Source organism: Ursus americanus, chromosome 9 (genome assembly GCF_024610735.1).
Source record: "Ursus americanus isolate L20-20 chromosome 9, mUrsAme1.1.p, whole genome shotgun sequence".
Lineage (NCBI taxonomy): Eukaryota > Metazoa > Chordata > Mammalia > Carnivora > Ursidae > Ursus > Ursus americanus.
In genome coordinates this window covers 9124915-9149302 of record NC_142135.1, presented here as the reverse complement: position 1 = coordinate 9149302, position 24388 = coordinate 9124915, and the positions used below count along the sequence as shown (strand labels likewise).

Here is a 24388-nt window from a genome sequence, read left to right as displayed (position 1 = left end):
GACTAAGAATTTAATGTATTACCCTTTTTGGTTGAATTTGAGTTGCTCTCCTTGAAGCTTAGTGGTCTCAGTGGAAGATTAACTGTAGAGATATTACAAATACTTGTTAAAAAAATCTTTTTGATTGTGAAAATTGAAATATTAGCACCACTTTTTAATATCTTTTCGTATGTTTTACAATAAGCATTTTTAGTTAAAAATAAAATAGTAAGAGTAAAAATTATTTAGCAACAAACTGAAAATATAAATACAGGAAGAGTAAATATTCACATCTCAGAAGAATGGTAATCAACACAAATCCTAGGAAGTTGAAGAGGGAGGGAAATTAATCTGGAGCCTGACTACATGTATTTCACCTTGGTCAAATCAAGTGGCTCTCTTTCGTTCACTGGTAATATTAAGGTGTTGTGGTAAATTGGTGTCCAAACTTTCAAAGCTTTAAAAATTAATGAAATCATACCTGAATTCTATGAAATTGACCATAATGTGAGTGGTACATTCTTCCTAACAAGGAATAGTAATTTGTTCAGTGGAAATATATTTCTTTTAATCTTTACAGAATTGCAACGAAAGCATTTTTCTGTTACTTCTTTTAAGGTTTGTTGCATTCAGAAAAGAAATGCAGATTGCCACTTGAATCTAAAGTACTAAGAGTATCATTTAATGTTCTGTATTTGTTAAAGTGTTGCCTCTGTTATTTTAGATTTTATTCCTGTGAAAATACATCAAAGGAATATTTGTTACTGAATGTTTTCTGATTTTATGTAAGGTTATACAATCCAGCTAACCCATTAGATCATTAAATTTGATAATCACCATGTTGATTTATCTTGTAAATATAATTAATTTGATTTTTATATTTGTGTGCGTGTGGGGGTAACTTTGAAAATGTGAGACATGTTTTTATTCATTAGCGTAATTAAATTTTGATTAATTTTTAATACTTCACATGTTCTGTGTTTTTCCTTTGGAGGATTGGATAGCTTTAGTCAAAGCAGCTGCTGCAGCCGCAGCCAAGAATAAAACAGGGAGCAAGCCTCGCACCAGCGCCAACAGCAATAAAGAGAAAGAGAAAGATGAGAGGAAATGGTTTAAAGTACCTTCAAAGAAGGAAGAGACTTCAACTTCTATAGCTTCTGCAGAAGTTGAGAAGAAGGAAGATCTGCCCACATCTAGTGAAACATTTGGTACAAAATATGTTCCTACGTTCATTCTTTGTGGCAGGGTAAACTCACTTAGAGAGTAGGCCAGACCCCTTGGCTACCTGCAATTTGAGGGTATGGTCGAATGATTGGGCTCTTCCCTCGCATGAGTGGTTAACTTCTGTAGCAGGTTATAGAGCTGAAGATCACTGGTCTAATATGGGTATTGGATAAGGGGTGACCTCAGTATTGTTGAATAGAAATGAGTTCAGATTTTGACTTTTAAGTTCTTGTTAGTAGGCTTTGGGGTTTTGTTTTGTTTTGTTTTGGGTTTTTTTCCTTCAATTTTTTAAGTGCTTCTGCATGTATTTTAATATGTCATATGGAAAAAGCAGTGAGTTATTTTCTTCCTGCTTTTCTCTTCTAAAGAATAACTGCTTAATAGTTCTTTATTTCTAATATATCAGTCTGGAGAAATTTGTGTTTTTTAAATTTCTATAGTAAGCACCAGGTTAAAAAAAATTAAGTGCAAAGCATTTTTACTATTTTGCTATTTTAAAAAAATCATATGTTTTAACTTTGGATTCTAGATAAACTCTCATATATGTATTCTATTAAAAGTAGGACTTCATGTAGAGAACGTTCCAAAGATGGTCTTTCCACAGCCAGAGAGCACATTATCAAACAAGAGGAAAAATAATCAAGGCAACTCATTTCAGGCAAAGAGAGCTCGACTTAACAAGATTACTGGTAAACTACAATGATTCTTTTGGGGTGGTGGGGGAAGGATTGGAGGGTTTGATTTTAGAGTAGTCTGTTTTTAATAAAGTAAAATTCATCGTGTGGTTTAGTGTAACAAGCTGGTTGACAAGACAGTTATTTTATGGTTCTTCAAGGTCAACATCCTCCAACACTGTCAGCTTTTTCTGTTGTGAAATGTGAAAACTATCACATATTTTCTACCTACCTCACAGGGATGTTGTGAGGATTGATAGGATCAAATATGATAAAATTCCATAGTTTTAAAATCACCTGGTAGGAGTAGTTTCTATAAATTTCGTCAACCTGTGGCGACAAAATCTCTGCGGTTCTAAATATTATAAAAACATTCTTACTCTTGCCCGGTCTCATTAAAGCTGGTAGCAAATACCCTTATTTGCTGGCTGGCTGGCTAAATGGGTGGAGAATGCAACTCTTGATCTCAGGGTTGTGGGTTCAAGCCCCACATTGGGTGTAGACCTTACCTGAAAAAATAAAATCTTAAAAAAAAAAAGATGGTAGCAAATATGGTTGGAAAGATGAATGATGAATTAAATTTAGTTCCTGAATATGTTAATTCCCAAAGTAAAAGTACTTTTGTAAGTTTCTCAAATTTCTTACCTTCAGGTTGGTCATTAGAAGCTCATCTTATTTTTCTGTGCTTTGTTGTAATTTAGGAAGTAGGGTGTTAGGATAATGAAAACTCTGGAAATCCTAGCTTGGTTAGTGTTCACAGGAGAAGAGATTTAAGTATCTGAAGCAGGGCCAGTCATACGCGGCCTATCACTTCCAAGATCTGTTCAGCCGAATGATTCTAGTCTTTCAAAAAATTGTAAACCTACTCAATTTTTTTGAGTATTTGTTAAAAGAGGAATTAAAATACTTTAAGTATTTAGTCATATGTTCTTATTTTAAGGACAAAGTGGTTTTTAGTGCCTAATAAAGCGTTATAAACCTTTGTTGGCATTCTTTTAAATAATATGAAGCAGCTTTGGTTTCATTGTCAGATCAGAGAATAAATGGAAATTAGACATGACCATTTTCTGAAGAATAGAAGCCCGGTGAAAAATGACTCTGTAGCTGGAAGGTTCTTTAGAACCACTGTTTTATCATAGTGTTCATCTTGAGTGATTATAGTTGGTTTCAACAGGTGAGAATATTTAGTCTTTCCATTTGTTAATACTATTTTTGTGCCTTTTTCTGATAAAGGATATTTTTGGCCCCAGGACAGGAAATATTTCAAATGAATTCACCCATTCCACCTTTTCCTTAGAAACTGTTAGCTTTGGAGAAAGTCAAAATGTTATCTGGGTGATTGTTAAGATGGCAGCTTAAAGACTTCCGTTTGGCCCTAGCGGAATGGAAACTAGGGTTGCATACTGTGGCAGAAGAGGAAGAGCACTTCCAGCTCCTGTGAGACCAAGACTGAAAGAGCGCTACCGGAGGGGCCAAGATCAAGGGAGATGGACGTGACGCTGACACGGTGTGACTGCCAGCGCTTACCAGCCTCAAGGGTTTTCTGCAGTCTGGATAATCTGCTTTTAGTTTCAGGCAGTCTGTTCTCACAGGTGCCTTACTAAGAAGTTCAAGTCCAACATTTAAAGAAATAAAAGAAGAAAACAGCTCAGTGCACAGCAATGTATTATTTACATGTGGCCTTGAAAAGACAATAGTGGGGAAAACCATTTTACCATGTGCCTCAAGGAAGTTCTAATACTGGTTGCTTAGTAACACCCTGTACCTTGTGTGGAGGGGCTCTGTCCTCACTTCCCCTTGGGAGTCTCAAAAGAATAAGTGATAGCTTGGCAGCAGTAAAAAAATGGAAGATTCTATGGATGTGAAGCCATTATGATTTTCCCCTTTATTTACTCAGAAGATTTGAATGTATGATAATCCTTTTAATAGTTCATCTTTCTGCATTTATTTCGTGTTCACCTTGCAGCTATATCATGCAAGAAGATAATAGATCTTACAAGATTGTCTTCACTGGTTGAAACTCAGGCTTGTTTCTATGCAGTAAATTTCATTTGTAGACCGTACAAAGAGATGAGAACTACTATAAAATAGTGATTTGTTATGGAATAGTGATTTTGTTATGGTGTATTTTAAATTTATCAGGTTCCCTTACACGTGTCTTTGTTCCCCTTTACTGAGAGGAATAGGGCTGTGATCATGGCAGCATATTCCCCCACACTCCATTTTATTTATTTTTGAAATCATTCTAGCTGAAAATATGTGGACCAGCCACTGGATAAATTTAATCGATATATTCACTCTCCTTCTGTCCCCCCCCCCCCCCATATACACACCCTATAGAGATTCTAAACCTGAGTTCTCTTTAGGGAATGGTATAAGATGGCTTTTTTGAAGTTTGCGAATAAGTACCTATTGAAATGATAGTTGCACAGCATATATATATTCTTCCAGAGACTTATTTATCATTATGTAATGTACCTTATTAATAGTTACATACTTTATGCGTACTGATTTAGAACTGATAATTTTACAGAGAGATTCAAGAGTCCATACTTTGGGACAAAGTTGCAAGCAAATCAAGCGAATTTGAGTAGATTTTAAAATACAAATTGTCAAGGGAGCAAAAGAAGCAGCATCAGTAATTGGTGCATTGTGTGTTTCTACTAGTTCTAGGAGTTCCTAGAATTTCAACCTGCTTAGATATGCATGTGCAGCTTAAGGAATTTTAAAAATAATTAAAAAAAAACGAGAGGTTTGGATGGGTCAGTACGTGTTACTGATGATAATTTCAAGAGTATTTGATTCTTATTCCCAACAAGAATGTTGTGTTTTGGAATCCCTGGTTGAAAAGCAGAGCACAAATTTAACTACTTTTTCTTTCTTCCCCTTTGGTATTCCAGGGTACTCTGGCCTCTGTTGTATTCATTAGCAGAGAGTGACAACTATGTGTTTTGTAGCTGAAGTACAGTATTGAGAAATTGTGACTTTGTGGGTGTGACTCATGAATATTTGATATCTACTTTTACCTGATATTTACTAATAATCTTGAAACTGAATAATGCATTCTAATAAGATAATTACAGATACATTCTTCTGGAGGAGGACCTGTTAGTGATATATTGATAATAAGTATTTACAGATAACTAAAATTCATTTGTATCTCTTTCCTTTCACCTAACTCTTCTCATTTTCTAAGGATATTGCATTTCTCCCCAGCATGTTTGCTGGCCAAGAAAACAGATTTTGGACAGTTTCTTAAGGCAGCAGTAATCAGAGACTTGTCAAAGACTTTTATTCTTGTCCCCTTTTGTTGTTTGTATCTGGTATCTCTTCTGTAAGATAGCATGTATATAAAGTATGAAAAGCTTTTATCGATCGTATTGGACGCATTTGAATTCTGATAGAATTTTGAGTATTTTATTAAATTCCCCATTACTTTTATAAGAACATTACAAAGCTTTAGTTTTCATTCACAAACCAGTAGGTGGGAATTGCTTTCAATTAATTGGGTCTATAATATCCTAATTTAAATTCACGAGTGTGTCTGAATTATTTTGTTTATTTTAAATTTGTGATACCTTATTTTTAATTTTGTAATTTGAGATCTCTTCTGTGCATTGACAGGATTTAAAAAGTATTTCTATCACCTATATAAAAGGAAGCAAAAGGAAGATATATTTAATAGACTGAATAGCAAAATATTTGTCCTGTTTGAGTAAACCTTAGAAGTGGAACCTCTACTCAGTTTCCCGCAAAAGAACTTGATTCCCTATTTCCCTTTTTATTTCAGTAGTATTGATTCTCTAAAATATTAACTAGAGACGAAAAACCTAGTGAATGTGGTTTTAAATGTTAAGGAAATACCCCATGCTATATCTCTTTCAGTCGTCTAAAAATATGTTCAGAAGTGATATTAATATAATTAGGATTGAATTTATGGCCTATAGGCTTTTGTAAAATTATTTCTATATTGGGTTTTTCCCCCCATTTAAATCTATACTTAATATTGTGTGAGCAAACTATATAGATTGTTACATCAACTAGACCAAATATCCTTTTTAATACCAGGAATGTATCAAAGTGATTGTTGTACACTCAAGCTTTTCTATCTTAAATTACATTTCTGGGTGCTGGATATTCAATTTCCCAGTAAAGCAAAGGTGCTTTTTGCCTAATTTAACAGTTGGTTCTAGTACTACTTTAAGGGTATGATTTTAATATTTGAATTCATACTTAGATTACTTAACATCTATGAGATTGTTATCTGAAAAAGTCAAGAGATGTTGCCACATGGATAGCTTGATGTTACTAACGTGGCATTTGTGGGCACTTTTTTCCTCCTATTAAGTATGCTATAGACTGCTTCAGTGTAGTATTGGTGGTATAATTGCGGTAGTAAGTTCACTATTATGACATCGATTGTTAAAATTAACTTCCTTTGAAGAAGAGGCTTTGTGTAACCAACTTCGAAATGACAGAAGTGATTTTCGGTGACCTTTTATGCTCCAGTGGTCCTCAGCAAAGACATGCTTGTTATACAAGTGTTATAAACTTGGCTTCATTGAGGGTACCTGTCAGGTGCTTTGCAGAGAATCTTGACCAAGTAAATGCCTTCAATTTATAAATTAAGGCAGAGTTTTAATGTCTTGCAAAGTTATTGCATATACTCCAGATGAAATATTTTGTCTTCTAAAATTTAGAATTAGTGATAAACATTGGAGAAAACTGGAATTCCTAAATTATTTCCTCATTTGTAGAATGAGGCTATAATATTAAGCTCAAATGTAGGAAAGGTCCACACTTTGTTCCTGTTAACATAAAACAGACCCATCAGTGTTTTTGGCACTTTTGTAAGAAGATACGGTACAGTGAGGTATAGGGATAAACCCATAAAGCTTAGGTCAAAGGATCCAAGTGGAATTAAAAATCAGGAGTATTTTTTTTTTTTTTTTTTTTAGCTAATAATAACAACAACAAAATCTTACATTCTAGATGTTTGGAAGGATTTCTCAGATCTTAATATTAACTATATTTCAGTTGTATAGACAAAGCCCATATTATGCGTATTAATCTAAGCAATCTTAGGTTTCTAGACATTAAGCCATAGAATTTAAAATTTTTACAGACTAAGTGTGTATGTGTATGTGTTTTTTAAGGATATCTCTAGGAGTAATATTTTTACAGAAAACTAATTGTATAAGTTATCTCTCAAGTTCCAGTTTAGTCTTAAGGGTGTTTGTAGTTTTGACAAGTAAACTTTTGAGAATGTTTGCTTCCTATATAGTAAGAAGGATGGGGGATTTCAGCTTCTAAAATTTGGGGGAAGTTAGAGTGAAAGTCACTAATTTTTCTAATAAGCAATTTCTGTACAATTTTTCTCAAGGTTTGTTGGCATCCAAAGCTGTTGGGGTGGATGGTGCTGACAGAAAGGAAGACTGCACTGAAACAGCTCCAATGCTGGAGCAGGTATGAAACGGTAGCATTTGATTGTTTTCAAGGTTCCCAACTGGAATGGTCACGGAGCTATAGTATCCACGTAATTGAAATGGCCCTTGTGATCAGATATGGGACTAGGAAGCTAATTCATGGATGATATATTTTTAACTCTGCCTTCTCCCAGGTATACAGATAAACTACAGACTTCGTTAGTGTTTGTTTTCAGTAGACTGGCATTAAAGCCTCGGTCTCCAACATTTGAAGGCCTGGAGACAGGCATCCCAGGGTATAAGCTTCCAGCTGGACCACCTTTAACTAGCTTACAAAAAAGACCCTTACACAAATACTTTTCATTTGTGAGTTAAAACAGGGTTTTTGACATCTAATAAAGCTTCTTTTGTAAGAAGTTTCTTTTATATTGTAACAGTTGGTGTTGTTAGACTGACTATGTGTTTTATGAATTGATCAATGAGCCATACATTTTTGCTAGGATGTATATTTTAATAACTACAAAAAAAAAGAATTTTAAAAAACTATGAAGGGTCTGTCTTTAAACCACCTAATAGAGGGATTTAAAAGCGAAGGTTGCAGTTGCTAGATTTTGCCTTGGCTACCTTCAGATTCCCACAGTACCTGTACATAATGAACTGTGCATGCTTTTACATTCTCTAAGGGCTTAACTTCTTGGGCACTGTAAGACTATAAGAACACAGTAATAGCCATAACTGGATTTCCTTGGTTCTCCTGTTTTAAAATCTGAGCCTTAATGTAGTTTTAATATATCCTTTTTGTATTAATTTAATTTTCTTTATTAGTAGCCTAATAAAGAAGACTTTAAAATGAGTATCTTTTGCTCTTCTCTATATGCGTTTTAAAAAATAATCCAAATTTAATTGATATTGTATTGAGTTTTTCAGGGTTATTTTAGGCCTGATTTGATAACAGTGCATTGTTTTGGTGCCTCCATTAATGTTGTATTAAACCAATGGTCTTTTAAATTGATTAATATGTCAGCGAATCATACCTTCTGATTTTCTGTGATCATCAAGCGGTTAAGTCTTTGCCATTACTGTCAGTATATCAACCAAATTTTAAGTGATCTTTTTTTACTCTGTATTACTATATTCAACGTCCCAGATAATAACAATATTTTGTATTTTCACCACTGTTTATGGTATTCTTAGAATGCAATAAATCAGGGACTTGGGTAATAAAATGTTTCTGGAAAATTCATTACAATGTCAATCTTTCATTATGCACAATCCTGCTGCGGTGAATGTGATTGTGAAAATTACTTATTACATGTGGAAGTTAGCATAAAGGGCAGTGCCCATTTCAGAGATAAGTGTAGACAACAACATTCTGAAATTGAGTTTAAAAAAAGGAAGAAAAATTGAGTAACTCGGCTGTTTCTATTTGCATAAGACATTTTTGAGAGTCCTTGCCAGTTTTGTAACAAAGAGACCAATAATCATTATTGAAAACTTTGTAAATTATTTTAGATTTTTAAGGAACGTAAGTGCTGTTCCCTCATTTTTTGTCATTCAGATTGATATCATTGTGAAAATGTTTTGTAACCAAACTTTTCATTTTTATGCTGTTTGCCCTGCTTCAAAGTTAAAAAGCCGAGTTATAAAACTCTCAATTACGAGTATTGGTATCAACTCTAGGCTTAAATGAGAGGTATTTATTGTCACTAACCTCTGTTGTCTTAATGAGTAAAATAATGTCACTCATGACATAGATTGATAACAGGCCTATAGCCAGAACTTACTGTGCTAATGGATTTCCTTTTATTTACACTTTTAAAAAATTCAAACTGTGGTTTTGAACCCCAATTCTCAGATATTAATTATAGATTATTTAATTGTATTAGGGAATTGTCATGTTATATTTACTTTTGGATAAACCTGCATTAGATGCATAATTCAGTAAGTTTTTAAAAATGTTAATTTGTCCTTGTTTAGAAGTTAAGCACCTTATCAAGATACTAATTTAAGTTTTCAAATCTTGTTTTATAACTTTGTAACTCGAGAGTACTGGATGCTGTAGTGATGTCTCTCACATATGTGAAGATGAACAATAAAATTGTTTATTTACAAGTAATGGCTCTAATTACTTTTCTGGCAACACCTTTTATGATAAGTCTAGGAATCCTTTCCATTTATGTAGTACTTTTTCAAATGATTAATCTGCACTTATACACATGTGTAATGAGTAAATTCAAGAATAGAAATGATGACTACTGAATGAATGGGACACTTGACACCAGCCCTTTTATGTGGTATGTCCGACATGCCATCTGTAGGGCATCCAAAGGTGCCCTACTTAATACCAACTGTACACCAGAATTTGAGTGCCTTGTATTTTAGTGGGAGCAGAAGGCTGTTTGGTCCCCAGACCATGATCTTTCATATTTCAGAGAACTGCAGACTGCTGACCTGATGGTCATCCCTCACAAAAGATCAGGAAGTAAAAAGGTTTCCTGGGGACAAGCATGTTGTTCATAGTGCTAGCAATTTGGTTCTATTTTATAGAGGCCTATCTTAGTATGGATTTTTAAAAAAGTGTATCTCCTATTTTGCTCTCAGATATGTGTGTCAGAAAGAGATACAGCATAGGCATTCCCACACTGTAGATTGTAAATCCATCCAATGTGGCTATTCTCTGTTGTCTTTGGACACATTCACATCTATTTCTACATAGGTAGGAAATTTTACTGCCAAATGAATAAAGATATTCTTTATGAAAGAACTGACAAAGTTCTAATTTTTTTTTAAAAGTATCAGTTGGCAGGAGGAAGGTAAAAATTCCCATCTAAGAATGCGACGTATTTTGTTTTTAAATCCAATGTTTTTAACTTACACTTGGTTTTACTCCTTGGTTTTTTTTTTTGTTGTTGCTTGTTTTGTATTGTTTTTTAGTCTTTTAACTCTGTATTGCTGGTGGCTTTGATTTCATGATGCACTATGCTTATGAAACTCTAGCTTTCAGCACTAAAATGAGTTAAAGATAATGTTTCGTTAATTTGGTCATTGTTTTCCTGTTGAGATCTTTCTTTAAAGGGAAACTGTCTACTTAGACCTCTGCATTCAACCTGATAAAGGAGATTGTTTTGTAAGAAAACATCTAGAAGTCAGAAGCTTAAATGTATTCTTCTACTCCCCCCCAAAATGAAAATGCTGTTTGTTTACCTAATTGTTATTAAGATAGTTGGTCATTTCGGTTTCACATGAGGTATATTTCAGTGTAATACTGTGAAGATCTTTGTCCATCAAGATAACATTTTATATTCTGAGAATATTATGAATAATATATTTTTAAAATGTCAAACTTAGACTAAAAGTTGACAGCATCCCTTTAAAGATAGCCTATTCAACTTTTAGTTAATAATTTGTGGGGTTCTTTTTGGTTTTTCATTTGTAATAGAAATGTTATATGTTGCTTAACAATGTTTTTGGATACTAAAGTTGCTTAACAATCAAAATAGAATACAAGAACAAAAATGAAGAAACCAAAATAAAAATATCAATTTTTTATTATTTATTCAGGCGATTTCACCTAAACCTCAAAGTCAGAAAAAAAATGAAGCTGACATTAGCAGTTCTGCCAACACTCAGAAACCTGCACTGTTATCCTCAACTTTGTCTTCAGGGAAGGCTCGCAGCAAGAAATGCAAACATGAATCTGGAGATTCTTCTGGGTGTATAAAACCCCCTAAATCACCACTTTCCCCAGAATTAATACAAGTCGAGGATTTGACGCTTGTATCTCAGCTTTCTTCTTCAGTGATAAATAAAACTAGTGAGCACAGATTTTTAAAAAATAGTTACTTATCCTATAAGATACATTAAAAACAGTTTGATTGTAGTTATATTGTATTTTTATGAAGTTGCTTTTTACAAATTCAAACTTAAGTGGATATGATAGGGAGGGCTTAAAACTATTTCAGGGGCAAAAAGCATATACATTTCTGACTGATTTATTGTACAGAGACTGTACTGGTTGAGAAACCTTACCATTTAATAACGCAGATTCTTACTGTAGTTTGACTGTCCTCAATTAATAATAATCCAAGCACAATGAGAGGCCTGATTCATTACAAAAAACCAAACCAAAACAAAACAAAGATAGACTCACATGGGGTATTTTTTTCCTCAACTCCTAAGACTGTTCTTATGGATGGATCTAGTTATTGTCCCCAGTTGTCTGTATCCCCCTGCAGTACATTTTATTCATTCTTGTTCTGGGATTTGGAGTACAAATTTCAATTTATTTTTACTAATGAGGGAAGATGAATACTTCCTTGATCTTATTTTTAAAGATTTTACTGTTTCAATACCTCTAATCTCAGGGTGGTTAACTTACTAGTCTTTTTAAAAATAGCCTTCCAACATGGGTCTGGATATGTAAAAGAAGATGACCCTGTGTTTCTCCTGTTAGTATACTATTCTAAGTTAGACACATGAAAAACTGTTAGGTGGGAAGGAGCTGGATAAAGAGATACTTCCCTTTGGCAATTTATGCAAGTGAATTAGTATCCTGATTAGTAAGTGAATGGAACACATTTTCTTATGAGCTCTTCCATATCCTATCTTCCACAATGAAGAATGTTGGCATTGAGAAGACTTTTATCAGTCAAATATAGTTGCCTCCGCTTCCATTCAGTTGCCATGTTTTCCTCCAAACCACATTTTTGAATTTTTGAGCAGGCCTTGGTACTTTTTTGGTTTGGTTTTATTCTTTTTAATAAATGGGTAGAAAGAATGGGAACAGAAACACTCAGTTGTTTCCTCATAAAGCTTCATTTCATTTTGGCATTTATCTTGAAATGATGTCATTAGTAGTCACTACAATGTCATGTGACATTGAGAAGTATTTTATTTTGAAATTGTTTTGTATTTGGTATTAGAGCCACAATGTTACAGCAGTTGAATTTTATTCTTTCATTTTTTTTCAATTATCACCATGTCTTTTTTTTATTTTGATTTTTGTAAAATTACTTTTAAATACGCACAGCATCAACCTCTTTAGACCACTCTTACGTCTTCCTTCTAAGTTCAGTTAACATGAGTTTATTGGCCTGTGTAATCCTGCCTATTCTAAATTCTTCCAACATGTTGACATGCCACATAGAAAGAAGAAAACTAAAAGTTAAAACAGAAATTTCCAAACTTTTGTGTTATATAGCTAGAAGATGTTTAATCGACCCACCAAGTTAGTTATTAAAAAAAAAAAATACATGAGGGCAAGAACAGTGTTCTGTTCTTTTAAAGTCCTCATTATTTGCCTATAATAAGTACTTAAAGTTGTTTGTGTTCAATTTTTTTTAATGAATCAGGCCCAAGCTTATGTTTATAAAAATCCATTTGTGGGAAGGAGGGTGGGATAAACTTATTTACGTTAGTTTTATTTTGGCAAGTGAAGCACTAACTCTACAATGCATGTCAGATTTTTGTCACCTATGCCCCCTGCCTTTTTTTCCCTCCGAGTTTCTAGATGTGTAATGTAGCAAAAGGAATATATATATATATATATATATATTTTTTTTTTTTTTAAATCTCAGCTATACAGAGACTATTTTCCCAAAGGAAGAATGACAACTAACACAATGATCTGCAATTAGAGAATTAACTGTAGTCTGTCACTTGGGAAACTACCTGAAATCAATGTTCCATGTTATTTTCTTTTGGTTCTAGTAGGCTTTAGATTTTAGAAGTTTTGATTAACTTTTTGTGAATGAGGGCGCAGTTTTTGCCTTTGATTACTTTTGGAACGTGCCGTTCCTTGTGGATACCTTACAACATCAGAGGGCAGAATTTGAATCATTTTTCCCATTTATTCCTTAAATATTATAAGATGATCCTGGCATGTGTCTGCTTCGTGAACATTGAAGATCTTTTTCTAGGTTCTCCACAGCCTGTGAACCCCCCTAGACCTTTCAAGCATAGTGAGCGGAGAAGAAGATCTCAGCGCTTAGCCACCTTGCCCATGCCTGATGATTCCGTAGAAAAGGTTTCTCCTCCCTCTCCAGCCACTGATGGGAAAGTATTCTCCATCAGTTCTCAAACTCAGCAAGAGTCTTCAGTACCAGAGGGTAATGTATATTGATTTCCTATAGAACCAAACATAAAAAAGATAAAGATTATGAAAACATTAAGAAGTTTCTTCTTTTTCCTTCTTACATCTTTTGGACTTACAAGCACTTCATTTACTCTACAGCTGTTTATTGAGTGCCTTCTGTTGTGCCCGGCACTGTTTAACTTAAATAACATTTTAATCCACATTGATATGAACGGAGTCAGTTTATCTGTGTTAATACTCTGTTACATTCTTTATTTTGTATAGTGCCTGATGTTGCACATTTGTCACTTGAGAAGCTGGGACCCTGTCTCCCTCTTGACTTAAGTCGTGGTTCAGAAGTTTCAGCACCGCTAGCCCCAGATCCCGCTTACCATAATGAATGTCCCAGGGCAGAAAAGGAAGACACACAGATGCTTACAAATCCTTCTTCCAAAGCAATAGCTGAGGGGAGAGGAGCTCCAACAGCATCAGGTAAAAAAGATTCATTTTACAAGTAGCTAGGCTTACAGTTAGAGGGTATAGACATTTTGATGTTTCATTACATTATTTTAATATGCAATTCCTCTTTATAGATACTTTTATGCAACCGCTATAGGAGATAGGGTGTCTCTGTCAAAAGTTCTTTTGGGAGACCATTTACCATCACCTACCCTGGACTGACTTGCTGTTTTGTCACTGTAATCGACTTCCTTCTCCTTGCTTCTCTCTTATATCCTATTTCTACTAAAAATAGGAATTGTTAGAGCTAAAAATAATTACAGGAGTTCTTGGTTTCGAAGCCAGAGAATACTTCGTGGGATCAGAACTTAGGTTTAAGGATTTAATAGAATGTAATATTTAAGAAACACATGGCTTAACTTTAACTGTATACCTTAAATGTACTCCCATATTTGTGGCCAGTATCTCCCAAATTTAAATGTCATTTGTTATAATGTTATTTTGGGAGTCTAATGTGTAAAATCAGCCAATGATACATTTGGCTAGTGGACGATTTTATGATACTGTAACATATGATATGGTTACATTGTTTTATTTGGAAGTTTTATAGAATTTTAACCTCAACCAAAGAGTATACATGATTTTAAAAAAGGTGAATACTAATTTTAAATTCTTCTAGTAAATTACTAATTTGGAGTTAGATGGATGAGAGAAGTCTGACTTGAGCCAGAAATGAAGAAAAATGTAAGACTGCTTCTTGATCTGCAGCGGAGAGCATTAGAAGCTATTGTTTTAATAGCACCTTCCCTAGAGTCACTGTATCTACCAACTCATCAGATGAAGTGTGAAATAGAGCTTGCTCTTTTCTGGTAGTGGCACATACTAAAATAAAATGATTGAAGTAACTTACTTTTTAGATTACTGCCTTTATCTTCTTTCAAAGTAAAAAATGTAATATTAAATGCAGTTTTCTACAGTTTGATTTTACCATTAAAGATTGAAGTTACTTTGTTTCTGTATTTGTTTAAAAAAGTCAAGTGCCCATATCTGAAGATATATAGGTTTTGAAACATTTGTCATTTTCCAAATCTGATCCATTGCCTTTTGACTCTTTTTCCAAGCCCCTTCTATCCATAGGGTAGTTAATTTTTCTTTTCCCTTTCCCCATAAAACTTCTGAATCACCATTGACTTTTTGAGATATTTTCCTGATGAAGGTCTTCTCCAGTTCTTTAATAATCTGTCGTTTGTTTGTGGTACTGGATATATGAGAAATATGTTAAAGTTACAATAATTTACATCTTTTGGGGAAATTATTTTTAGATGTGCATTTGAAAATATTTGTATTTCTTTAAATATACTGTATATTTCTTTATATTGTATTTTGTATATTGTAAAGAAAATATTGTATTCTCTCTCTCTATATATAGCTGTGTGTATATTCTAATAGTAATGTGACTGAAACATAGACCAATATAAGCAGCTATATAATAACTAAGAGTGGTGTTAGATTATATATCCTGAAATGTCGAAGTAGTGATGATTTTGCTTCTAATCAGAGTATTAGCGTAGTCTTTTTTCAGAATTCTAGCATATTTGTGGACATACTGCTATTATGACTGTGGTGTGGTTCTTGGTTCTTCTAATAGTTTAAATGTTTTTGGGGAGAGGGAAGGCACAATATTCTTTCCCCTTTAAGTCTTGGAAATAACTTTGATGAAGTCAAAGTAGTAAGACAGTTTTCTGGAAAAGTGAATGGTAGAGTAGTTCAGATTTGTAAGACGATGAATTTGAGGATCCTCTGTGTGTGAGGAGGGCTGGCAACTAATTGCTTAAATCAAGGAAATGCATGGTTTAAATGTTAATTACTGAAAGTCCATTTATTAGAGGGTTGAACATAGTCACAGAGTTTGAATGTGGTGTGATGGGGATGCTAATTTATTTCTATTACCCCTTTTAATTTTTTTATTTTTGGAGAAAGCAATGGAATTTAGGTCATATTCTAATTGGACACCTTTTTTTTAAAAAAAAAAAAAACAAAACTGTGTGAGCCTGTCTGACTTACATTGAAATTATGAGTGGTTTGCCTGCTTTTTTCTCCTACCATTTTTGTTATCTACCTTTTCTCAACTGCTTTGACTTCTTTGTTGGACTTCTGTCTGCTTCCCAAGGAGTCTTCCATGTACAAAGTACTAGGCGTTTTTGTTTCTTCCTTTTTTTTTTTTCTTCCTATAATATATGCCTGTTTGCTTGGCTGGTTGGTTGATTTCAGTCTTCATTATAAAAGTAAATTTTGTTACCTTTGAATTTTAAAACATGTGTAGAAAGTGTTATTTACCCCCCGAACTTGTATCAAAGACATTTTCTGGGGTATTTTTATCAAATTGAAACTCTTGGGGTATTGAGAATGATGAGGATGTTAGTCATGAGCTGTGAAATAGTTTAACAGACTTAGATTTTTATTTTTTATGTGTCGAAGAGATGTGAACATTGATGAGTTTAAAAAATGTGGTAAAGGATTGATGAGATGATGCAAATTATCATATACACCTGTTCTTTAACAGGTTAAAATTTTATTTCTAATTGTAGAGATAACGAGCTTGCACTAATCCTTCTGCATCCTTTTACTGGGAAGCATGCCAACATGATGGTAATCGAGGTGAAGAATATTGCTGCCCCCGTTCCCCAAAGAAATCATTGGTACCCTTGTAAAAATTGATGCCTTTGTTTTCATTTTATTGTTAGAGTGCTTTATCTAACAGAGCCAAACAGTTTTAGGTGAGGATAGAACATTAGTTTTGGTACTATCTGGAAATGTTAGCTTCTTTTCTCATTTGTCTGCTGAATATCTGTGTAACAAACACTGAATTGATCTTACCTCTTTATGGAATTAAAAAGATAAGGAAGCTCAGTGTAGGAAAGGGTGAGCCAGTAATAATCACAGAAGCTCTGACTTGTGGACTGCTGGCCTGGGCTGCGGCACTGTGCTAGCCCTTTAAATAGGTGAGTTTTAGTCCAATGTCTTACCTCAACTTTGCATTTACTTTTTAAAAGGCTTGTTTTTAAGTGCTTTTCATTTTTTTTTTCTTCCGGAATTGTCCAAAACAAAACTACAACTAGGGACTCCATAATCTACTTCCACCCCCACACCAAATGTTCATGGCTCTTACAGAGCCTGGGGTTTCCATGGAGAGTCTCAGGGCTAGCCTCATTTTTAGCCAGGGGAATTATAGAGAGTTAGCTTATTGGAAGGGGCTTGAGAAGTCCCCTGCATTGCTGGGTTTTACGTTGTGTGCGAGCAGATGCCTTTCAGAGATCTGTCTCTCTTTACATTGCTCCATTTGTTTTTATTGTTCATTTTTTTGGTTTTTGCATTATGTCTCAGACTATCCAGTAATATTTTGTTTGAAGAAAATGTTCTGTTGATAAAATTTAGTTTAAAAATCGCTATTCAATAAATTGATATCCTCATTCTTTGGTTCCCAAATTCTAGCACATGGTCAAATGAGCATAAGGTAGTGAACTTCTCATAAAACTAAATTTTTTCTCGTGTTAAATTCTCAAATAGGTCTATTGTATTTTTCTATTTAGGTGTGTTTTTAGAAGTCCTGCCATTATTGCAGAGATGAATATTTATTTTAATATCCTTCTCTAAAATGTTGACAACCCTTTGTCCCTCAGTTTTACTTCTGAAATTAATCAATTAAGAAATCTAAAGGTTTGGGACCCACTGGAACATGTGAAAACTGTATCTAGACTTAGTCCTTCCTGAAAGCACTCTGGAAGTGATTATCTCTGTTCTGCTGTGCTGACCTGTGTTCTGGAGCAGCGAGCGGTTCATAGACGTTTTATTTGTCCTCCAAGTACCTGAGGGATCCCACATGGTCCAGTGAGTGAAGGCAGCCCAGTAAGGCAGTTTTCATTTGAATCACCTTGGATTCAGTGCTCCAGAGGGTTGGAGACCTGCAAGGCAATAATCACAATCAAGGGCTGCTTCTGAGCATGTCTGCTACCACTGAAGACTCAGAAGCTCCTTTCTCATTGTTTGTCTTGTAACTGCCTCATTATTTTCAGGAGAAACTCATCAAATATGTAGAATTTTCATGGTATGGCAATTAATAGTTAATAAATGGTAATTATTAAAGGAGGTGTTGCGGGGTGCCTGGGTGGCTCAGTAGGTTAAGCGTCTGTCTTTGGCTCAGGTATGATCCCAGGGTTCTGGGATCAAGCCCCATGTCAGACTCCCTGCTCAGCAGGAAGTCTGTTTCTCCCTCTCTCCGCCTGCTGCTTCTGTGCTCGCGCGTGCTCTCTCTCTCTTTCTCTCAAATAAATAAATAAAATCTTTAAAAAAAATAGAAATAAAAAAATAAAGGAAGTGTTGCATTTGTTTAATATTAGTCTTGATAATATGGAAATTTAATTGTATTTCTCTTTGTGCTGATGTTCCTTCCATTTTTTTATTGTGAGAGATTTTTTTGTCAAGGAGACTATCCGTATTCTTACTTAAATTTGAAACTTGTTAGAGCTTTATTAACATATAATTCAAGTTGAGTTGTATTTTTGTATTTTTATTAAGCTTAAATTATATAAACTATTTGAAGTAAGGTAAATAAAATGCTAGCTTTTTGATTCTGTATTGGAGTGACTTAAAAATCAACAAACCTTGCGAATGGTGATATTAAAGCATAATAGACTGAAATTGTATTTTAAATGCACTGTAATACTTCTCTTAGATTAACCTTAGATACACGTAAGATATTAATATTGAAAACGGTTGAATAAGAGTTGAGAAGCTTGGTTAAATGTGTGTTTGTCAGCTACACCGTTACTGAGGTGTACTGGTTTAAAAATATATTTTGGACTATTAATAGTACCCAAATGTCATGAAGGTTGAATATTTTTAATGTGTAAATAAGTTTTTGTATTAGATACAATTAGATAAAGACCCAAATGATTTGTAAAATAATTATATTTTGGTTTTTATCATTACCTAACAACACATTCATGATGGAGTTCAAAGGTACAAGCCTATTTTAGGCAACAGAAATTAAAAATTAGTTTAAAAATTGTATGCACATTGTTGAAAACCAGTATACTTTAATATGAAATTTAATGTTTCATATGGATGACCTGAATAGCGTTCATGTTGTCACAGAAGTGGACACATTACATTGGACCTACATTAGGGTGCATTTCAGCATCTGGATTGCCAAGAGCTATGACGTCAGAATAGATCTTTACGGATTGCCCAGTGCATTTATCTAACTTTTTAAATGTTTGGACCTGTATTTATGCTATTTCTAGAAATGGTGTAGTCTTCAATTATTACCACACCACAGAGGAGAAAGTGAAAAAAACAAAACAAAACAAGACAACACTCCGACACTGGTCTAAACATTTTATGTATTTTGACTCACATAATACTAATAACGTGAGGTAGAGAGTCATTCCTATTAGGAGGATAAAGAAACTGAAACATAGAGAGATTAAATGATTTGCTCAAGGCCAAATAGCTAATAAACAGTGGAACCAGGATTTTAGTGGGGGTAGTCTGGAAGAACAAATATCATCCTTAATTTATCAGTCTTTTGAAGTAAGAAATCCCACTTTTTTGGCACTAGTTCAGAAAATAAAATAATGTAGACCTTTAGGAGAAAAGAGTCTTAAGTAGGGTTTTGTGAGGACTTGTAATGTAAAACATTGTCCCATATTTTAAACCTTTTCTGACTAAACTTACCTATTTTCCCCCTAAACCTGCAGGAATATCGAAAACAGAAAAAAAAGTGAAATTGGAAGAAAAAAGCTCAACAGCATTTGGTATGAACAGAAAGTAATCTTTAAGCAAAAGACTATTGGCTTGGCAGTGGGAGGACATAGTCTGTCCCTTACTTTTTACCTGTTAGTGCTCGTTTAGGTGTAAGTGATCATCTGGCTTAGTATTTACTAGTGTTATTCAGCTCCAGATACATGATTTCTTAAACACATGTCTTATGTGTATTTTTTTGTCAAGGGAGTCTAAGGCTTTCTCTGAGAATTTTGTGGTTTTGAACATCTTTACAGTTGTGGCTGTTTAAAAATAAGCCACCATTTAATATTGTTGAGACTTAGGGAATGGATGATGAATTAAAATAGTCCTTTTTTTTTTTTTCAGACTTTCTTCTTTAACCAACTTTATAAAAAAGTTACTAAGTTTTATGCTTTTTTTTTCTGTCTTCTGTTCTATAAGGATGAAGAGTTTTGTAATAATTGAAAGCTCAATATTCTGTACATTAGCTCACTGGAGCTTGTTTAAATATGTTTGATAAAGTGTAGATTACATAATTCTGAATTGGAGCAGTAGCTGAGTGTATGTGATGAACCAGTTTGAAATAAAGTACCCTGGGACACGACACTGCTTTAACATCCCTTCATTTCCTTAAAGTACATATGATTGGGAGAAAAAAGGGTATTTTAAAATTTGGGGGAAAAAATCAGTTTAATAAGTTTTTTGCTTTGTGTTCTTAGCCTTCATTGTTGTACACACTGGGAAGTATTGGAAGACCGAAGGAATTATTTATGGATTGATTCTATTTTTCCTAAGGAAAAAATTTCATTGCATTCTTTTTTTAAATCTTATATATTTTCTCATTAAATTCTATGTGGAAATACTGAGTCTTCTCAGTCAGGTCTTTCTTAAATTATGGAGTGTATTTCTTGCCACATCAGGGAACTGAGTATATTACTCATTTAAGATTTTAACTACTGTCTGTGTTAACTTCAAGGTGTCAGGAGTTGGGATTTCTCAACACTGCTAATGAAGACCCCCTCTTAGAGCCCAATAAGCTAATCAGGAGTTCCAGACTCATGACAGGAACAGTTTAATTGAATCCATCCACTGGGCAGGTGACTGGAATAGCTGATTAAAACATAAATGCTGCTTTTAGGTTAACCACAGAACAACAACTCAGGATCAGTCGTGATTGCTAACTTTGTCACTTGTGTCATTTAGGTAAGAGAAAAGAGAAGGATAAGGAAAGAAAAGAGAAGAAAGACAAAGATCACTACAAACCAAAACAGAAGAAAAAAAAGAAAAAGAAAAAGAAATCCAAGCAGCATGGTAAGTATGCTAAAGTGGTGATTCCTGTTTTTTAAAATTCTCAGATTCTTTCAATTTTTCTGTGTCCTTCTACCAAAGTGAAGATGGGGCAAGATCCCCATGTTGTTGAGAGCTTGAGAAGTGCTTGTAGCTTTTCCTTATCTTGCTGATTTAGAAAATATGCAACTTTCTTTACTATAGTCTGTAAATTAATCCATCTGTACACTAATTGTTGCAGCCGATTAGAGACTTTCATTTCCAGCATTGTGGTGGATTGGATACCCCTTGTCAGGTGTGCTTCAGCTACTGAAGGAATTCTTTTCAGTCTAGAATTACAGTCCCTTGAAGTAGCTTTCAAAAATGAGGTTGAAATAAAGATATTTTTAGAAGAACTTGAAAAAAAAAAGATTTTTCCATCAATACCCTATCTAAAGGATATCCTAATCCTGTACTTGAAGGCTGAAGGAGAATGATGACAAAGGAAGGTTTGAGATGCCAGAAGAAAGGATGAGCAAAGAAAATGTAAATATGTGGATAAGTCTGAACACTGATTATATAAATCATTTTGATTTGTGGGGAAAAACAAAATGGCGGAGAATAAAAATATTTGACAGTAATAATAGCTTGTAAATTGGGAGAGGCATGCTTGTATTTCAGTGTTTTTCAGATCTTGTATTGTTGTTTAAGAGCAAAAGAAATGCATTGCTTTTAGGCTCTAACAAGCTAAATCTGCATTGTAGAATTTCTAACATGAATACTAAAAGAATGGAAGCTTGGGGTATAACTTCCAAAGTAGACAGTAAGAAAATGTAATGAAAAAGCATCCAAAAGAAGGCGATACAAAGAGAAAAACATAGAAAAGTAGAAAAATACAAATTAAAAAATTAGATGGTAGAAATAAATCCAAATATATCTGTAATTATAGTAAGAGATTATCATAATTGATTTTAAAAATCCAGTTATAGGTTATTTTCAAGAGATAAATCTAAATATAAGGATGGAGAGGACAGAGCAATGTTGAAAAGAAAAGCATGGGAAAAAATTTGAGCAAATACAAACCAAAAGGAAAGTTGGAGTAGATACATTTATATCAAATAAAATAGTCATTAGGGGAATAATCATTCAGAGATAGGCTACTATATAATGATAAAGGGTCAATTCACTTTATAAGTTCCTAGATACAAAATTTAAAAAAAAATTTTTTTTGAGAGAATGTGTATGAGCGGGGGAGGGAAGAGATGGAGAGAAAGAATCCTAAGCAGGCTCCCTGTGGAGCTCCATGTCATGACCCTGAGATCATGACCTGAGCTGAAATCAAGAGTTGTATGCTTAACTGACTGAGCCACCCAGGCACCCCTTAAATGTTATAACTGAATAAATTCACTGTATCTTTCTTAGTTATTAGTAAATTAACAAAACTCAAAAATATTCTGTAAGGATAAGAAAGGTGGCAGCAGCACAGGTGATCTCACAGACCTCTCAAGGACACTGAACCCAGCAGCTGCAGAGCAGACCGTTTTCTCAGATGCAAATGTGTTAAAATTGCACAATGCAGCCCTAAGCAAATCTCAACACATTGTAAAGATTGGGATAATGCAGATTATAGTTTCTAACTACAGTATAGTTAAATCAGTATTAAAATGATAAATAGAAAAACCCCTATGTTTGGAAATCAGGCCACACATTTTTAAGTAATTCATAGATCAAAGAACAGTACCAAAGGGAAGGTAAAGATTGATTGATTTGAGAGAGAGAGAAAGAGAGTGTGCACACGTGAGCCAGGAGGAAGGGGCAGAGGGAGAGGGAGAGAGAATCTCAAACAGACTCCACACCCAGTGCAGAGCTCAATGGCTGGGCTCGATCTCGTAACCCTGAGATCATGACCTGAGCCGACACCAAGAGTCGGATGCTTAACCAATTGAACCAGTACCAGAGGGAAGGTAAATAAGATGTTAAGAACATATGAGATGATGAAAATGCATATCAAAACTTGAGAATGTAGTTAAAATACCACTTTTATGAGAAGAATATGTATTGCCATACATATTTATATTAGAAAAGAAGGCTGAAAACCAGCTAAGCCTCAGCTTAAGAAGTTAGAAATGAGGAAGCTCAGGGGCGCCTGGGTGGCTCAGTCATTAAGCGTCTGCCTTCGGCTCAGGGTGTGATCCTGGAGTTCTGGGATCGAGCCCCACATCGGGCTCCTCTGCTGTGAGCCTGCTTTTTCCTCTCCCACTCCCCCTGCTTGTGTTCCTTCTCTCACTGTCTGTCTCTCTCTCTGTCAAGTAAATAAATAAAATCTTTAAAAAAAAAAAAATGAGGAAGCTCAAAAAAAGTAGAAGTAAATAATAAACATATGAGTAGAAACTACTGAGCTAAAAAAATACTGGGAAGAAATAAAAAATGCCAAAATTATTTCTTTAGAAAACTAATAAATCAGCAAACGTCTGGAACACTGGTTAAGGAAAAAAGACAAAATGCACAAATAAACAGTATTAGGAACTGAAGAGAATATAACTACAGATGTTCCAGATATAAGAAGAAGAAAAATACAGACAACTTTATGCCAATGAACTTGAGAGGTTAGATGGACATATGGACAATTGCTAGACACCAGACTTATTCAGGAAGAAGGTACAAACCTGAATAGTCTTCAAACCTGAAAGGAAATTTAATTAGTATTTTAAAATCTTGCCACAAAGAAAAAGGCCTGCCCCAAAAAGTTTTTGCTGCCAAATTTTACCAAACACTTGAAAGGAGTAGATTATGCCAAACTTACATAAAGTATTTCAGAATTTAGAAAAAGAGAGAACACTCCTGAGTGGGAAGAATGGTGTCCCTCAAAAATATATGTCCAATTTGCAACCCTTGTACTTGTAAATGTGACTATATAGAAGTGGGATCGTTGCCGATGTGATTAAAAATGAGATCATCTGGGATTTAGAGTGGACCCTAAGGCCGACGGCTGGTAGCTTGGAAGGGAGAGGGTGATTTGGAACCCACAGGGGAGAACGCCGTGTGGGGGGCCCTGGCAGTGATTGGAGTGCTGCATTCCAAGCCAAGGCACTCATGCCACCAGACACTGCAAAAGGCAAGGAAGGATTTGCCTCTTGAGACTTGCCCTGTTGACGCCTAACTTTGTACTTGTGGCCTTCAGAACTATGAGGGAGTAAACTCCTGTCGTTCTCATCCACCAGCTGTGTGTGATTTGTTGGGGCAGCCCTAGGAAGCGAGTGCAACTCGAGTCCTTTCAGATTATTTAAATAACTTTGCTCAAAATCAGAAGAGAACAGTATGGGAAAGGACAGTCATAGGCTTTTCTCATTTATGGGTATCGATATAGAACCCATAAATAAGTGTTATGGAATTAAATCCAGCAGGGTTGGAATGCAAACTTGGTTTGACATCAGAAAATCAGGGGTCCCTGGCTGGCTCAGTCAGGAGAGCAGGCAACTCTTGATCTTGAGTTTGAGCCCCAC

General features: G+C 34.6%; 1 protein-coding gene across 11 annotated transcripts in view; it reads left to right on the top strand.

Annotated features, from left to right (window-relative positions):
• Positions 1-24388, top strand: part of PHF20L1 (PHD finger protein 20 like 1) — an 84115-nt gene that overhangs the window by 28199 nt on the left and 31528 nt on the right. For 6 of the 11 annotated variants that reach the window (XM_087864602.1, XM_087864606.1, XM_087864601.1 and 3 more), the window contains 8 exons: positions 974-1187; positions 1764-1892; positions 7261-7343; positions 10865-11117; positions 13222-13410; positions 13662-13868; positions 19595-19651; positions 20823-20930. In XM_087864602.1, the coding sequence (XP_087720728.1) occupies positions 974-1187; positions 1764-1892; positions 7261-7343; positions 10865-11117; positions 13222-13410; positions 13662-13868; positions 19595-19651; positions 20823-20930 (1240 nt within the window). The remainder of the gene's footprint in view (positions 1-973; positions 1188-1763; positions 1893-7260; positions 7344-10864; positions 11118-13221; positions 13411-13661; positions 13869-19594; positions 19652-20822; positions 20931-24388) is intronic. The other 5 variants (XM_087864609.1, XM_045812243.2, XM_087864605.1 and 2 more) reach the window with 1 other exon arrangement.